At 41.7% G+C, this 19,107-nt stretch overlaps 1 protein-coding gene across 2 annotated transcripts in view; it reads left to right on the top strand.

Annotated features, from left to right (window-relative positions):
- Positions 1-18,673, top strand: part of SEC63 (SEC63 homolog, protein translocation regulator) — a 75,159-nt gene extending 56,486 nt beyond the window's left edge. For both annotated transcript variants that reach the window (XM_056566254.1, XM_056566255.1), the window contains exons 17-21: positions 5,252-5,401; positions 6,690-6,791; positions 12,709-12,807; positions 15,417-15,521; positions 18,403-18,673. In XM_056566254.1, coding sequence (XP_056422229.1) covers positions 5,252-5,401; positions 6,690-6,791; positions 12,709-12,807; positions 15,417-15,521; positions 18,403-18,543 — 597 coding nt within the window. In that variant the 3' untranslated portion in view covers positions 18,544-18,673. The remainder of the gene's footprint in view (positions 1-5,251; positions 5,402-6,689; positions 6,792-12,708; positions 12,808-15,416; positions 15,522-18,402) is intronic.
- The last annotated feature ends 434 nt before the right edge of the window (positions 18,674-19,107 follow it).

Below are 19,107 nucleotides of genomic sequence, written 5' to 3'. Positions count from 1 at the left end.
AAAGTGTGTGAAAGTAACAGCAGCTACACACTCTGCTTTAAAGTTTACAAGGGAAAAGATTAATGCCTTAACCCCCTTATTGCCCCCCATCCCTGGGTATTACGGGAAAAATTGTATGGGATTTGATTTACCCTCTTCTCGACAAGGGATATAATCTTTATATAGATGATTTTTATAACCATATACCCTTCCTAAAGTCCCTTGCTGCAAGGTCCACAGTAGCTTGTGGAACTATTAGAAAAAAACAAAAAGGCCTCCCAAAAATCCTTGCTTGCAACACCACTGCCAAAAGGGCAAAGTAGGGCAGTCTGCAGAGAGAACCTTCTCTTTCGGAAATACTGGGACAAAAGAGAGGTTTTAATTCTGTCCGCTATCCATCCAGAGGAAAGCAGAACTGTTCCTGTTTGGGGGTCAAGAACACAGGTCCAGAAACCAATATCAATACTGGACTACAAACGCTACATGGGTGGGGTGGACCTCTCAGACCAAGTCATCAACCTCTACTATGCCATGAGGAAGACCAGGACATGGTATAAAAAGCTGGGAGTCCACCTCATCCAGATTGCATTTTATAATGCTTATGTAGTGGCATGGGAGGTAGGGTACAGTAGCTCTTTCCTGAACTTTCAGGAAAAAGTAATAAAGGCCCTTATCTTCGGCCATACTGGAGAGGAGGCCTCAGTTTCTGGCGTAAACATCAGCCGATTTGTTCCCGGTGAACATTTCCCCTAAGAGATCCCCTCAACGGAAAAGAAAAAGAGACCACAGAAGCGGTGTCAGGTGTGTGCCCGTAGAGGGATAAGAAAAGATGTCACATGCAACATGTACCCCTCCAAACCTGACCTTTGCATGAAAGAATGCTTCCAAATTTACCATACATCATTAGAATTGTAATTTTCCCCTTCTTTTTTGGTCTTTAATACCCCATTGGCCATTTTAAATTCATTTCATTTGTCTTTTAACTTGTACGTCCCACTGAAAATTTTAGAGGGATGTTCCCTTCCAATTGGTCACACTAAATTACAATATGTGTAAAACAACATACACATTAGAAATTCTCACTATACCACTAGATGAATATATACGATGCTCTCCTATGCGGCTTTAGGCAGTTTGTAGACAGATACATGTCACCGAAAGGCCTGGATTCGGTGAAAGAAAACCGAAAGTTCTGTGTGCCAGTGATATTATATTACTGACACATCCTAGTTGTAGTATAAGCAGTGCCAACCCGCATAGTCAGGGTCGGTTTTCCTGGAGTGGCCAAGAGATGGGTGGGAAGTCACTCCTACGTAACAAGTGAGGCTCTTAAAAACCGTGCAGGTTTTTATTTTGCACATTTGGCATTGTACATTTGGTCTTGACTTGAACTTTACCTACAGTGTCCCTGTCTCTACACATTGAAGTCTATGCCATCAACCAATGTTTTTTGCTATCCTTTCAACACAAATTAGACATTAGAAATTCTCACTATACCCTTTAATGAACATATAGAGGGATATTCCTTTACAATTGATCACACTTAATTGCAATATGTGAAAAAAAGCTCTAAACTGGCATTTTGCCAAATTTTGATACTAAAATTTGATTCATACATTTTCTTAAACCAATTTTTAAGACTGTCATGCCGTATAAAGCTGTTATCTTCATTGTTCGAATGGGTGATATGGGCATAGTTCTTTGTTTGGAGGATATCTGCAATATGATTAATACAGTATGGGCTTGTTCATGGTTTTGTGCCATTTTTTAGGGATTTGAAATATCTGATAATACCTAATAGTATCCTTTTCTGTCAACGTGTGGTGTTTGACATTGCCATGTCTGCAGTTGATTAGTTGTTTTTTTTTTTGCGCACATTTCGGTTCCTACCTTGCCGGGCAGTCGATGTGAACTGGCACATATGTCCCTTATATAGGGATTAATGGATCCAGAAACACGTACAACCAGTCCCGTATAACCTAAAATAAAATATGTAGCCCTGTTGCAGTTCTTTTATCCAGGGAACAAGTAAAAAAATTTTTCCTCCATGTCCAAAATGTTTTGCCCTTCCCTTCAGCGCAGTTGTTTTTTTTATGGCTTGACACAGTTTTTGGTCAGCTGCGTAATTAGCATGGTATTGTCTTATTTACACAAATACGAAGTTAGTGCCATTAATTTTAACTGATGCTTTTTGTTTGATCCCAACTTTTTTTTGCTTAAGACGAAAAGTATGTCACTTTATTTCTAAAACAGGATCAACAGATAAATACAGACGTGCTTCACACAAGATTACTGTTCCTTTTATGACAAATTCAACCAAAATCCCCGGTAATCTCAATAATCAGAAATGAGCTCATTTATGGGGGTATTACATCATTTGCAAGTTCAAATCTTATATGTCCTAAATCCACAGGATGCTACTTCCCTTCAGTCCTACCATATGGCCATAAAGCTGCTAATGACCACATATGGGGTATTTCCTCACTTAGAAGAAATTGGGTTACAAAGTTTGGTATTTTTTTTTTCTTCTTTTACCCCTTCAAAAAATGCTAAATATGGGTTTACACCAGCATTTTAGTGTAAAAAATAAAATTTTTCATATTTCGGACCCTCTGTTGCAAACATCTGTGGGGTAAAAAGGCTCACTGAAGCTCTTGTTACATTCCTTGAGGGGTTTAGTTTTTAAAATGGTGTCACATGTGGGGGGTTTCCACTGTTCTGGCACCATGGGGGCTTGTTAAACACGACATGGCCCCCGACTTTTATTCCAGCCAAATCCTCTCTCCAAAAGACCAATGTCGTTCCATCCTTTCTGAGGCCTGTGGTGCGCCCTCAGAGCAACTTTGAAGCCCTCTGATGTCTTCCAAAAGTAAAAATATGTCAACTTTATGATGCAAACATAAAGTAGACATATTGTATATGTGAATCAATATATAATTTATTTGGGATGTCCATTTTTTCTTTTATAAGCAGAGAGTTTCAAAGTAGAAGAAAAATGCATGATATGTTACGAAAAAGCAATCTTTGAATCAGAATGAAAAGTAAAAGCATCCCAGAGTTAATAAAGCTTAAAGTGACAGTGGTCAGATGAGCAAAAAATGCTCGGGTCCCTAAGATGAAAATGGGCTTGGTCCTTAAAGGGTTAACCAGGCCATACATTCAAGGATATGTAAACTTTTGATCAGAGCCACTTGGGTGACTTCTGGTGTCGATATGATTTTAAAAGAAGCCAAACAAAAATGTTATAATAAATGGCTTTATATGATAACTATCCTTTAAATTAAATTTTTACTTCTTTCTTTTTGATCAGCTATATTTTCTAAATCAGTGCTAAAATGTCACAATTTCTGACAGGGTATGTAAACTCTAGAGTGCAAATGTAAAACTGACAGAAAGCACACTTCAATAGGTTTAAATGGGCACTTTCACTAAGACTAATTTTTGCTATTGCACTCCTTATGGTAAATAAAAAAATCTATATAATGTACTTTTTGTTTAAAATATAAAAATTATTTATTTGTGTTTAAAAAACTGCCACTAGGTGTCTCTACTTGTCCAGAGCACATTTCTCCCCATCTTTGGACTCCTGCTGGTCTAGCAGAAGTCCAAAATCCGGAAATGCTGTGTGTGTGGGGAGGGGGGAGGGGGAGTGCAGCCTTAGCCAATCATAGCTCATCTCACACACTGAACTGCTCTTTGCTGTGTGTGGCAGAGTAAGGGAGGAAGTTCTCCCCTGTATGGCTTCAGATGATGTCATGCCTGCTGGGGAACGCCCTTTCCCAGTCTGTGAATGTGACTGAGACTGAGCAGAAAATACAGAGCAATATCAAGGTAGAAAACTAAAAAAAATAATAAAAAGAAAGGCAGGGAGTGGTTTATCATGATGGGGCAGTGAACTAGGAGGATTATAACATTTTACAAGATAATGACAGGTTCTTTTTAAACATGACTCCAAAGAAGAAATAGACCTTTACTATCCACAGCCCAGTGTGTGTAATAAGATCAAGATCATGACTATTTTTTGGGTGCTTTCTTTTTTTTTTAGTTGGATTGATACGTATCTTCAGTGAAGATCTCCGTTCTGCCCCCTGAAGATTTTTTTCACACTGTTTTTCCCTTACAGCTTTACGTATGCTGCTCCAGTTCTATTTTACTCCTCCCTGATAGGATATGATATCAAAGAAAACTGTATTCCTGTAACAGATATAGTCTGATCTTGCTTTCATTTACTCCATTTAACGTAAATGCTACTTATTGCTAATGTACAATTAATATGACCAGAAACAGTGGTAAGATGGAAGGGTGCATATTTCTGGAAATACACTACAGTATATGAAGTCTATAACCATAGTGGCATAGGTCTGCGCAAGAGCTGTTAACATGAATCGGTAGATTATCAGTCAAGATTTGCACATTTTTATTTATTTTTCATCTTAGATGAGCAGTAATGTAAGGTATAAAAGCATTTATATATTTATAGCATTTACTAAATATACATTAATACATTTGAGCTTTTAAACTCCTCTTAATAGCAGCTGGAGCCAGTCAGAATAAAAAATAATTTACTTCAATGACTGTAAGTAATAAGGAAGTGGAGAGATTGTAGCCCAGTATTAGAGCACTGCCCCTTTTATAAAGACATGTCAGCAACCTATCAACAGGCATTCTGTAAATGTCCCTCTGCTGCAGAGGCTATGTAAATGTAAAATAGAGAGATATTGTCTGAATTAATCAGTAAGCTGCCACATCACAAGAGGATACATATATTCAATTTTTAAAGTGCTATGGATTCTTCTTTTTGTGCATCCATAAAGCTGTACATATTAAAGGGGCATTCCAGGAAAAAACGTCTTTTTTTTTTTTTATATCAACTGGCTCCAGAAAGTTAAACAGATTTGTAAAATTTAAAAAATCTTAATCCTTTCAATAATTATCAGCTGCTGAAGATGAGTTGTTGTTTTCTGTCTGGCAACAGTGCTCTCTGCTGACATCTCTGCCTGTCTCTGGAACTGCACAGAGTAGAAGAGGTTTGCTATGGGGATTTGCTTTTACCCTGGACAGTTCCCGAGACAGGTGCCATCAGACAGAAAAGAACAACTCAACTTCAGCAGCTCATAATTACTGAAAGGATCAAGATTTTTTTAATGGAAGTAATTTACAAATCTGTTTAACTTTCTGGAGCCAGTTGATATATAAAAATGTTTTTTTTCCTGGATAACCCCTTAAAAAAAATTTCAAGATACAATTCATTGATATTTTATTATTCCATTAGGATGTTGCATCAAAGGAGGAAGAAGATGATGTTTCGGACAAAGGTAGTGATTCTGAAGATGATGATACTAATAGGGATTCTCAGAGTGATGGGAGTGACAAGGATTCTGACAGGGAGAACGATGACAAGCATGGCAAAGATGATGAAGCGGTAAGATATATTTTTTTAGGCCATTCCATTTTGTATTGCATTGACCCTTCAGGAATACACACGTTTTCGATTAGTTACTCCTCAAAGCCGTGTCCACCCTTGTAGAGACCTACAGATATCCAAAGAGAAAAATATGTCATCACAAATTATTGCTCTGTGTTAGAACACATAAGCACAAGTTTCCCCAAAAGAGTGCAAGACGTTGACCTCCACTATCACTGATCAGGAAAGCCTAAGGTATTATACCTTACAAGACCAATAAGGGAATACACAGTATGTTGGTAGACCTACAAATACAGCACTTAAAATATCTATGTCAATTAATAGTAGGAAATCATTTGCTGATTGTATTTGGAGTTCCTAAATGATGTTTTATGTCCCTGGTATTTATATACATTAAGCCATATATTTAAATTCAGAAATGCTGACATAGATATTAGCTTTATCTCAGTGGATCTTGTCAATTTTGATTGTATTCAATGACAATCTTTTGTCTATGGAAACAGTTTTGACTGTCCCTTGTCTTCTGTCTTGGAGGAACATGGATCAGAAAAACATGTTGAATTATAACTGGCCTGGTCATATTTTTTCCCAAGCTAAGCAACTAGAGATGAGCGAACTTGCAGTAAATTTGATTTGTCACGAACTTCTCGGCTCGGCAGTTGATGACTTATCCTGCATAAATTAGTTCAGCTTTCAGGTGCTCTGGTGGGCTGGAGACTCTTTCCTAGGACTGTATCCACCTTTTCCACCCCACCGGAGCACCTGAAAACTTAACTAATTAATGCAGGATAAGTCATCAACTGCCGAGCCGAGAAGTTCATGACAAATCGGATTTACTGTAAATTTGCTCATCTCTATAAGCAACGTCTGAGATTTTTCTGTCAATTTATAGAAATAACATAAGGGAGACAGCTGATGGGTGCACAGACATTCTGCTCACTACTAACCTAAGTTTATGCTTTGCTTGACAGTATTAATAGTTTAAATACTGACATAGTCTTTTTAAAGGGGTTTTACAGGATTAGATAAAAATGAGTGTTCTGTCAAATAGTGTCACATCTTATCCACAAGTTATGTGTTGTATTACAGCTTAGTCCAGTTTACTTCACTGAGCTGAACTGCAATACCATACACAACCTGTGGACAGATGCTGGCACTGTTCCTGATACAAAGCAACAAATGGTGGTATTATTTTTGACTGTATTAATTTTATGTGAGCTTTTGATTTGTTATAAATGAGATGTTTTGTACTATTGTGGTTAATGTCCAAATGTACTTCTTTTAGGAGTGGCAAGAATTGCAGCAGAGCATTCAGCGTAAGGATCGAGCTCTGCTAGAAACCAAATCTAAAGTAACACATCCTGTATATAGTTTATATTTCCCAGAGGTAATGTACATCTGGTTCATAAATGAAAGTAAACTTTTCTTATCTTAACAGCAATTTAGAGAGAAATTGTTCTAAAAATCCTGTTTACCTTTCAATTGGCCTTACCACAAACGGGCCTGAGGTGATTAGCTGATCTTGAGCCTGGCTTTAATATTAAGTGTTTGTTGTTGGAATTTAACCCCAAAATCCCAGGAAAAGTTATTGACTCGAGTATAAGCCTAGGGTGGGAAATACATCATCCCCCCTGTCATCATCCAGACCCCCATCATTAACACCCTCATCATCACCCTGTCATCATCCCCCCTTCATCATCACCGCCTGTCATCATCCCCCCCTTCATCATCACCGCCTGTCATCATCCCCTTGTCATCATCCCACACCCCCCCTTCATCATCCCCTTGTCATCATCCCACACCCCCCTTCATCATCCCACACCCCCCTTCATCATCCCCTTGTCATCATCCCACACCCCCCCTTCATCATCCCCTTGTCATCATCCCACACCCCCCCTTCATCATCCCCTTGTCATCATCCCACACCCCCCCTTCATCATCCCCTTGTCATCATCCCCTCCCCCTTCATCATCCCCTTGTCATCATCACCACATGTCATCAGACCCCACACCTTCATCATCACCGCTTGTCAATGTCTGATAAAGTGGTCTTCAACCTGCGGACCTCGCAGCCATCGGCTGTCCGGGCTTGCTGGGAGTTGTAGTTTTGAAACCTCTGGAGGTCCGCAGGTTGAAGACCACTGCGGCTTTCGACATCATCCAGCCCCCACCCCCGCCCCCTTTAGTTTTGTACTCGCCTCCGCTCGGCGGGACGTTAGGGTGCGCTGGTCCGGTGCTGCTGGTCCGGTGCTATTATTCCATTGGTCCATTGCCACCTCCGCGCTTCGGGCCCGGAATAGAGGCGTTGCCTTGACGACAACGCAGAGGGACGTTGGTAATGAATGTCCCTCTGCGTCGTCGTCAAGGCAACGTGACTATTCCGGGGCTGGGCCCGAAGCGCGGAGAAGAGGCCCCCCGGTGAAGATGGCAGCCCGGAACCACTACCCCACCGGACGACCTCCCCACCGGACAGTCCTGCAGCACCGGACCAGCGCACCCTAACGTCCCGCCGAGCGGAGGTGAGTACAGAACTAAAGGGGGTGAGAGGGGGGCTGGATGATGTCTAAGGCCGCAGTGGTCTTCAACCTGCGGACCTCCAGAGGTTTCAAAACTACAACTCCCAGCAAGCCAGGACAGCCGATGGCTGCCCGGGCTTGCTGGGAGTTGTAGTTTTGAAACATCTGGAGGTCCGCAGGTTGAATACCACTGGGAGCGGAGAGTTCACTCTAGTTTAAGCCGAGGGGGGGTGTTTTCAGCACGAAAAATCGTGCTGAAAAACTCTGCTTATACTCAAGTATATACGATATTAGGCTGGGATCACACTACGTTTTTGCCATACTGTTTTCAATCTGTTTTTCTAAAGAAAATCGTATGACAAAAAAACGGATGGAACAGTATGGGAAAAAGTAAACCGTATGCGTTTTTAAACAATATACGGTTTTTAAAAGTGCATACAGTTCCGTCAGTTTTTATAGAAAAAAAACCCATAAGTTTTTGAAAATTTTGTCCATTTTTAATGGGAGGGGTCTTGGGTGGGGACTTTAGGATTCAAATGCGCATGTGCAAAGTAAAAACGTATACGTTTTTCCCGTATGGAACCGTATACATGTGCATTTCCCATTGACGTCCATGTTAAAAAAAAACGTATGCAGTTGCAGTACGGTTTTTAAACCGGGGTCAAAACCGTGGTTGTTTTCGATTTCTATCAGTCCATCTCCGCCATATCAACCAGACTTTATCTTCATTCCCTCTTTTAATATACATGGCCTTTTCCCAAGCAATTATTTTTTCCATCTTTTGGACAAAGTGCTCCCTGTATGGTGGATTTGGGTTTTTCCAGCGCTGGGCTATCAACTTCCATGCATTATATAATAATCTTCCCACCGCTAACTTACTGTTATCTTCTATCGGCAATTCCTCCACATAACCCAATATACATATTTTAACCTCCCTATCAATATCCACCTCATATATTGCGCCAATATATTCTATGATTCCTTCCCAATATCTTTTTAATAACCGGGCATTCCTACAGCATATGAAGTAAGTTAGCGCTAGAGCACCGAGGACATTTTGCCACTTCCACATACCCTATTTTAGCTAGCAGCGCCAGAGTCTGATATACCCGATACAATATATACAACTGGGAAAGTCTCGCACCCTCTCCCAGTGCCTAGTCAGGTACATTACTCAAAATATTATTCCGTTGGTCCATTGCCACCTCTTGCTCTTCTCTCCATTTATAAAAGGCTGGTATATTTTGTTTTTCCCATCCCTTCATAGCTATTAATTGGTACAGTTTTGAAAAATCTCTTTTTAAAGGGAATCGGTCACCAGATTTATTCGGCCTCTATCTGAGGACAGCATAAATGTGCTGGCAGGGGCCATAAATAAGACTCTATTTTACTTTTCAGAGGACTAGACAGTGTGTGAATGGGAGTCCTCGATATTCATGAGCTGCCAGACCTACCGTCCATCATAGAGATTCACAGCGTTCTCCTAAAATATGTCATAGGCAGAATGCTGTCAGTCACTGAATGGTGGGTGGTCTGGAGCGGCAGCTCATGTATATGGTTTGTGTTCAAGTTTGTGATGAATAGTGATTTTATCAGAACTATGGCACATAAAAAGAAAACTAATTAGGTGTCTCATTCAGTGTTCCTGCCACAAGGTAAATGTTGCTATAAGATACAGCAGGGTAAGTCCAGTGTCACATTCTCTCAAAAAGGAATCCCGCACTGTACCCCTGTAATCGGCCTCACCCGCACTGTACCACTGTAATCTGCCTCACCAACACTGTACCAATGCGTATTTGCTGCTGCCTATTATCCTGCTCATTGAATTCAATGGGTAGCAAAATCAGCTGCAGGAAAGACTCAGCAACATTTAATACTTGTGACCCTACCTTACCACTGTTCTCAGCATCATCCACATTGGACCACTGTTCTTAGCATAACTCTTACTGTGATTAGTGTCGCCCACACGTACCACTGTAATTATGCAAGGTATTCTGTATATTATGGGAGCTCAGTCATTTCAACCCTCATAACAACCCTGTGACTGGTGGTGTGACATCTGGTTGTGACTACCCCACTCCTCTGTCGAGGACACAGAGATGGACCGGCTCTGCCCCTTCACACAAGCTCCTGTCCAAAAGCATGTACCAGCAATAATATGGAAGCACTCAGCAGGAAATTATCCCCTAGGTAGTAGCCTCAAGACTGTTTATACTGTCAGTCTAGAGAACTTTCTGCATCTCCCTGAAGCAAACATACAGTGAGGGCAACTTTTATCTTCCACTTACTGATATCGTCCATATATTAAAGGGTTCTCAAAACATTTATAACCAGTTTATCACATGCTTCTGTTATAGGGGACATCATCAGCTAACAGGACATCTGTGGTTTATTGCAAATTTAGAATTGAAGAAGCTTGTCTTTTATTAAAATAGGGAATAGAAGAATGTGAAAAAAATAACAAGCCAGATTAACATTTTTGTTGTTTACTCCTATTTTTTACTGCCATACCTGTTTATTTCAGAGAAACTGGCAGAAGTTTAAATTCAGAACATGTGTTTTCATTACGTAGTTGTAATAGTAGTCATACATTTCCTATTTTTAGATGCCTTAAGTTAAATACAGTGTCTAGTGGCGCTTGTTATTTAAAATGATCAAAGCCGTCTAAAAGTAAATCTGTTAATAGCAACCAATCAGCGCAGCTTTCATTTCATGAGAGCAGATGCAAAATGGTCTTTATTTTACACTGCTGTGATATATCTGCCCCATAGTGCTATAAATTACAAACCGAATGAATGCCGCCTGCATGTACAGACATAGTTAGACTCTTGTTGTCTAGCAGCTACAGATCTTCTGCACAGGTGACCACACTGGGTCTGCACGGTCTTGTACAGATCACCCTGGTCCCCTTATATTCTTGTGTTCATAATGCACTTGCTCTTTTGTTAGGAAATATGGATTCCAGTGGCCAACACTGGAGCAAGTCAACAGCTAAAGGAGTGTCTGTTTTTGGTGCTTTTTTTTTTAAATGGGCACTGTCACATTCAAAAACTTCTTATATGTTGTACATCTTGGCAAAACATTAACCTTTCTAATATACTTCATAAGAAAATGTTATTTCCTTTTTATAAAAATCATGGCTTTGTCCAAGCTGAAGCACAGGCATGGACAAAGTCAGTAAGTGAGGGTGGGCTAGCACTCCTCTGTGTCTGATAGGACAGGAGAGAACACAGTAGAGTGCTATCAGACCGGGGAGAGCCCAGAGGAGTGTTATCGGACAGGAGAGAGCCCAGAGGAGTGCGGTCAGGCAGGAGAGAGCCCAGAGGAGTGCGGTCAGGCAGGAGAGAGCCCAGAGGAGTGCTGTCAGGCAGGAGAGAGCCCAGAGGAGTGCTGTCAGGCAGGAGAGAGCCCAGAGGAGTGCTGTCAGGCAGGAGAGAGCCCAGAGGAGTGCTGTCAGGCAGGAGAGAGCCCAGAGGAGTGCTGTCAGGCAGGAGAGAGCCCAGAGGAGTGCTGTCAGGCAGGAGAGAGCCCAGAGGAGTGCTGTCGGGCAGGAGAGAGCCCAGAGGAGTGCTGTCGGGCAGGAGAGAGCCCAGAGGAGTGCTGTCAGGCAGGAGAGAGCCCAGAGGAGTGCTGTCAGGCAGGAGAGAGCCCAGAGGAGTGCTGTCAGGCAGGAGAGAGCCCAGAGGAGTGCTGTCAGGCAGGAGAGAGCCCAGAGGAGTGCTGTCAGGCAGGAGAGAGCCCAGAGGAGTGCTGTCAGGCAGGAGAGAGCCCAGAGGAGTGCTGTCAGGCAGGAGAGCCCCCAGAGGAGTGCTGTCAGGCAGGAGAGAGCCCAGAGGAGTGCTGTCAGGCAGGAGAGAGCCCAGAGGAGTGCTGTCAGGCAGGAGAGAGCCCAGAGGAGTGCTGTCAGGCAGGAGAGAGCCCAGAGGAGTGCTGTCAGGCAGGAGAGAGCCCAGAGGAGTGCTGTCAGGCAGGAGAGAGCCCAGAGGAGTGCTGTCAGGCAGGAGAGAGCCCAGAGGAGTGCTGTCAGGCAGGAGAGAGCCCAGAGGAGTGCTGTCAGGCAGGAGAGAGCCCAGAGGAGTGCTGTCAGGCAGGAGAGAGCCCAGAGGAGTGCTGTCAGGCAGGAGAGAGCCCAGAGGAGTGCTGTCAGGCAGGAGAGAGCCCAGAGGAGTGCTATATAAATTTTCTTATGACTTATATTAGAAAAGTTAATATGTTGCCAAGATGTACAACTTATAATATATTTTTGTATCTGACAGTGCCCATTTAATCTTTGATGTAGTAAGGGTAATTTTTCTGTACTGATCCTTGAACCATGTACAAGAGCAGGAGTATATTAAATGTGAGTCGCCAAGAGCTGGAGACTGATAGAACAGACAAAATTGCAGCTTCTAGCTCCATCTCCATATACATCCTTTGTTACGTCCTATTTTTCCCCATGGTATCACAAAAAATAAACTAATACAAAAAAACTATGTATCACAGAAAAAAAATATGCAAAATTATTTGAATAATATAACATCTAGAAGAATCTCTATAGGCTTCAAATAAACATGTAAACAAACAAAAAACATGTAAAGGAGGATAATTGGTTCAGTCTGGAAGTGGTTAGTGTATGTTAGCATTTCTATAATATGCCAAATTCCTTGTTGTTGTCTCCTTTTAAGAAGTCTTATATTCATAAGTAAATTTACCTTGACTGTAATTCACTGGGCATTAATGTAAATAGCTTACATGAGCTATAGCCAAAGTCAATTTTACTTGTGCTAATTTTTTGCATTTATTTTTATAGGAAAAGCAAGAATGGTGGTGGATTTACATAGCAGAAAGAAAGGATCAAACATTAATATCTATGCCCTATCATGTGTGTACACTAAGGGATCAAGAAGAGGTGAGATCGATGTTAATGTTGGTGGAGGAGCAGTTTCTGAATCCTAACCCCCAGGGTACCCACATCTCTTATGGAGCATTTGCACTGTTCTTACAAGTGCAGAACAATGTATGACACTCCCAATAGGAGGCTAAGCACTCCCAATAGGAGACAGCCAGGCTTACGTGCCGATCTTACCTTGTACACAGGGCTGCCGTCTGGGGCCCAGGCTCCCAGGAGGCCCTGAACCCTGCTGCACCCCCTGCAGCAGCCCCAGCACAGAAGCAAAAGACCGCTGTTTTAAACAGTGGTCACCTGCTTCTGTATGTCCGCCGGCCACATCATTCGGCCACCCCATGCCACTTTATTCCCCCTGTGCCAAATCACCCCCTTCATGATTGCCTGTGCCACATCATTTACCCTTGATCCCCCTCTGTGCCAAATTACCTCCCCTCCTTATCCCTTGTGCTACATCACTTTTACTCTTCCCTCCTCCACCTGTTGTTGTTGTTCTTACCTGGCCAGCAGGCTCTGGTGCAGGGGCTCTCAGCGGGTTTGATGTTCTCCTGATGTCCTCTGTGCTGCACTTACTGAGAGGCTGTGAACAGAGGCGGCTGCCAGCAGTGACAAGTGATGCTCCTGAGGTCACTCGTCAGTGGCTGCAGCCTCTGCTCTCAGTAGGTGAAACGCAGAGAACATCAGGAGCGTCACTTGTGATGTTATGTGGCACAAGGGGTAAGTGGGGGTTGTGTTTTCACATAGCACAAAGGGATTGAAGTGGCACAGGGGGAGAATGGGGAAATTAAATATCACGGGGGATAAAGGGGGGGAATGAAATTGCGCAGAAGGTGGTAAAGAGGGGGTGATGAATTTGCACAAAGGGTAATAAAGGAGAATGAAATGGCACAGGGGAGGGATTAAGGGCAAATTATGTGGCACGGGGTAAGGGGGGATGATTTGGCACTGGAGGATAAATGGGGAATGAAATGGCACAGGAGGTTCAAGGGGAAGAAATGAAGTGGCATTGGAGGGATCAAGAGGGGGAATAAAATGGCACGGCGAGGATGAAATGGTACAGAAGGGAAATTAAACGGTACTGTAATATTGCTTTTTATCATGTTTTATAGGTAATTACACTCTGGAGTGAGTACAGTACATGATTCGGTCATTTTGAAAGATTTTTGAGCCTTTTTTCCTAATAAGGGACATCTCTCAATAGCTGACATATTTTTTCACCGTGCGTGTCTGCTATTGGGATATTCTACTGTATTGTGAAATACAGTCCGGTGAGGCACTTATGGACCTTATTGTGCTCATATTTAATGGCGTGTGCTGAGGGCTTTTTATTAGCTTCATTCACTTACAGGTTGCACTCTATTTATTTCACTTTGGGGCAGAGCAGAGAGAGACTTGAATTACTGCAGCCCTTATTTCTTCCTGGCTGAGAGCCCGTCTCTCTGAGAGGGGAACAGAAAGGAATGACAAGTGTAATATTGTCTAGCTTGTAGAGATAGTAACAGGACTGCCTCTATGCAGCTGTTAAACTCTGTTACCATCAGTGGGAAAAAAAAAAACTTGAAAATGGAAACTTTTGGCCTCCACAGATAGTGTTCTGCGTATGCACCCAAAGCTTTCTCAGCAGGTATCCTGGACATGTTCATATAATGTAATATGAATGGAGCATAACACCATTAGACAGTAATAACAACATTCTGTTAGTAAATTATGAAATAGTAAACCCCAAAACGCTGAGCTATAACTCCATAAAGATCGGGTCAGTAAGGAACAGAACAATTAATGTATGTCATTCTGCAGGAGGCTTTGTTCACACTGTTTAAAATGTGCACAATCTCTGCCTGGAAAACAAGGACTGACATTAAGCACATTTGCATGTTCTTCAAGCGATAGGACCGACTCGAAAGATTAGTGTAAAACATTTTCTATGTGTGTCACATGAGCAATTGTTAGGGTATGCCATAATAACAGGAAATATGAACAGACAGCCCTGGAGTCCTTTAGTGTACACTGCAATATCTTACCATACCAGGTAGATTGCCTGTGATGCAATTAAAGTTGTCCTTCCTTGTTCAGTGGCTCAGATTTATCGGCTGCCTAAAACCAAATCTCTGAGCTATGATTGGTTGCTATGCGCTAAATCAGACAGTTTTGGTTTCAAGTAGATTGATAAATCTTGGCCAATATCTTCCTTTTGTAAATGCAGTAATCAGCATTGAAATGGTTAAATGGAAAATGTCAGAGATTTCTCTGATATCTGCTCTCTTTGGGCTCATTCACAATGTGGAATCTCCGCCCTGAATATCCCATCTATAGCTAGCCTCGGCCGAACAAAGACCACTTGGAAATGCGCCATCTCCATAAACTGCAATGCATTTTCAAGCGGTCTCTGCCAAAAGAATGAACATGTCTGAGATCCGGAATTTCTGCGGAGAACGTTCCATAGTGTGACTGGTGCAGAGGAATCCCATAGAAAAGATTGGGAGGCTGCTGTACCATATTTTCCCCAGCGGAACTCCGGACCGGAATTTTACTTTGAAAATACGTAGTGTAAATGGGCCCTTAAAATGGTACTGTGGCTTACCTTACTCATTTTTTTTCTTTCTGTTTTTAAGGTGGAGCTAAAATTTCCAGCGCCAAGCAAACCTGGCAATTATCAATACACCGTGTTCTTAAGGTCTGATTCTTATATGGGCTTAGATCAGATAAAACCACTAAAGGTAAGCCCTGTTCTCCATGAATATAAATTGCTATCTGCTAGAATAAGTAATGACTGGACCACAGAAAAAAAAAATGAAAAAAGTAATTATGTAAAAAATGATTCACATCTTATGTTATATATTGTGCATTTACAGTCAGCAATTGTTAGTCTATCTGGATACAAAATAAAGCTGCCCATACACATTGGATATCTTTTGGCCCAGTGTATTTAATCTTACAGCTATTTCTTCCGTCTCCTGTATGTACGTGCACACTTTTTTTTCCCAATAGGGAGAAGGGGAATAACGGCCTTTTAATATGGGCAGACCCATGACTGATACAAGCACGATATATAGCAGATCTGAGCCTATTTAACAAGCCTTTTACATGGTTTAATGATTGCGCGACTGGCTTTACATTTGCATAATTGTCGGCCAACTGACAAATGAGCGTTGGCTTATTTTTTGGCTGATCACAGGGTGTTTCACACAGGGCAACAATTGTTGCCCCATTTAAAAAGCTCTTTAAAGGGATTATCCAGGATTTGAAAAACAAAGCTAATTTCTTCCAACAGTGCCACACCTTGCCTCATATTGGTGGTGTGTGGTATTGCAGCTCCGTTCCATTGAAATAGTAAACACAATCTGAGGACTGGTGTGGTGCTGTTTTTAGAAAGAAATTAGCTCTGTTTTTCTAGTCCTGGATAACCCCTTTAAGCCACTGCTGCTAGATGAGACTTAAGTTCCAGCATGCTGATTATTTCATTTATTTGCTGTCAGGGAAGAGTCAGTTGCTCCCATACACATAAGTAACGCTGTACATGTACAATGGCTGCGTTATAACTGGAGCTCACTTGGCGACCAGCTTTCATTGTCAATGACCGACATTAGTGATCACAATGGGATCTCTGGGTGCTGATCAATTACTTAACTAGGCCTCTATGTCTACAATAGTAACTCTGCTGATACAGTCTGCCCCAGGAAGGCTAGAGCACCAGCGGAGCACCATTCCAACTCATCAATGTTATGCATAGCATTGTTATAAGTAAGCAAATCCCTCTTCTTTTCAGGTTTTCAAATACAAAACAAAAGAATTAACAGTTGGTATTGCTGTGTGCAGAAATGTCAAAACATTAAAATATTGAATCATTGATCCCACTTATCCCTGTGAACAAGTACAGTGGTTCCTCAAGTTACAATATTATTTGGTTCCAGGAGACCTTTCTCAATAGAAACCTGGTAATTGGTCCTGAAGCTCCAAAATGTCATCCAAACATAGGGGAAAAAAATAGGATTTAAAAAAAAATAAGTAGGTAACTAGTACAGATAAAGCGAGCCCTTACATATAAAAGTAAGAAAGAGCTACTTGAAGCTGTTTCTTACACACAGTGTCGCAAAAAGTAAGAGGGAACTGCCCTGACCTGGTGTCCAAAGGAGCAGCTAACCCTGGTACAGGTAAAGAGTACAGAACATGTAGTACCTCCCTGTACTGTAGGGAGATGCTACCAGACACAGTCAGTGCATGCATGTTTTGCAGATCTAGACTGTCCATAGCATTGTATGTTGAGTATTGTTACTAGTTACAATGGTCCAGAAAAAACATTGTGTGTTAAGGCCATTGTAAGTTGAGGGATCACTGAAGTAAAATAAAACAAAATCTATATAAATTGGGTAACACTGTGATCCTACTGACCCATAGAATGAAGATAACATTTCAGTTTCACTGTAAATTACATTATGTAAAATTAAACCCACAAAATTAGCAAATTTCATGTCACGGTATCTGTTATGATACAATGAAAGGTGTCATTACTAAGGTCCGTTCACACTGCCGTCGGGCTCCGTTAGGTGGAGCTCCGTCGGGGGTTCGTCTAGCACAAACACTATTTTTTTTCCCCCCTCTTACAAAATCCTGTAAAATTTCCGGGGCACCGATGGACCCCCCGCAAGTGAATGGGGACTGTCGGGACCCGGTAGTATCCGTTTGCATGTGACCCGTTTCAGGGTCCAATCGGCTCAAAAAACGGGTCGGATGCAAACGGATGTGTGAACCTAGCCTAAGTGAGTCCTGCTAAAAACAAGCTCTTATATGGCTGTTAGAAGACCAGAAAAAATGCAAACCTAAAAATTGGTCTAGTTATTAAGGGGTTAAAGAAGTTTTGTTTATTTAAAGTCTCTTATGGATAAATGCAGCACACCAAACGGGGCAGTCCAATAAAGTACAATTTATTCCATGGTGTAAAGGTACAATGTTTCAGTAGCCTCACGCCACCTTTTTTAAGTGCCATAAGGCTACTTTACACCATGGAATGAATTGCATTTTATTGGACTGCCCCGTTTGGTGTGCTGCATGTATCCATAAGCTATCAAGGATGGATCAACTTGCCAGGATCCTATGACTGCATGCACCCGCTCCATTTTGCCATTTTCTTTGGATGTGCTGCTTCTATCCTTCCTGTTTATTTACAGTAGAAATGTAAGTCATAAGTGAACCCCCCCCAAAGCATGGTAAATCATTTGGATTGCTGTAGGAAACCTGTTAGTACACCTTCCAACCCATGAAAGAGATGCTGCAGATATTGGATTTTCAAACTATGTAATGCATGACATATACTTCTACCTACTTAAAGGGGTACTCCTCTGCTCAGCGTTTGGAACAAACTGTTCCGGCGCCGGGAGCTTGTGACGTCATAGCCCCACCCTCTCATGACATCACGCCCCACCCCCTCAATGCAAGTCTATGGGAGGGGGCAGGGCATGCCATAATGGGGGGGCTGGGCTATGAAGTCACGTGCTCCCGGCTCCAGCGTTCAAAACAGTTTGTTCCGGAGCGGAGCAGCGGAGTAACTCTTTAACTTGAATGCTTATAGTAAAAATTCCACATTTTCTACATTTTTCCTAGCTGGAAGTTCACGAAGCTAAACCAATTCCTGAAAACCACCCACAATGGGATATCACCATGGAGGGCGATGATGACCAAGGAGACAGTGAGGGCTTTGAAGAAAGCTATGATGAGGAGGAGGAAGACGAGGAAGATGATTAAGTTAAATTAAATAAATAAATGGACTTAAAAGATTTGCACATGGTCGTCTGTCTGATATCGGAGCTATTCCATTCTCCAGAGCCACAGTGTAGAAGTTTTTGAGGAAATTGATTATTATTTTTTTTTTATTTTTTTTTTAAATACACGTTACCCTTCATAATCCTGGGTGTTTTGTGATGGTTGGCCTTGAAGGTTACACATCCTTGCCATGTGCAATCCCCTAGTGATTTTTTTAAGGCTAACTGGCTCCATCTAAAGAAAAATAAAGATTTTTATTAAAATGATTGTCTTCAGTTTCCAAAGTGCACATGATCACCAGCCACAGATCTGTCCAGTGTAATACAATGTCTACCACACTCGCCCAGGACTCTTAATACCATGTTTTGGTTGAATTAGTTTCCTCGTAGCCAGGTATTGCTTAGGTATGCAACTTTACTTCCATTTACGTGTAATTTCCATATTTCCATATATTATTCAATGTTGTATCATCTGGTTTTACTTCAGCTGTTCTTAGTTGAAACATTCCTCCAAATTAAAATAACATGGGTACTAATATATAAGGAA

This window comes from Hyla sarda, chromosome 3 (genome assembly GCF_029499605.1).
Source record: "Hyla sarda isolate aHylSar1 chromosome 3, aHylSar1.hap1, whole genome shotgun sequence".
Taxonomy (NCBI): domain Eukaryota; kingdom Metazoa; phylum Chordata; class Amphibia; order Anura; family Hylidae; genus Hyla; species Hyla sarda.
Note: the sequence above shows the minus strand (reverse complement) of the source record. Positions and strands in the feature narration are given on the sequence as shown.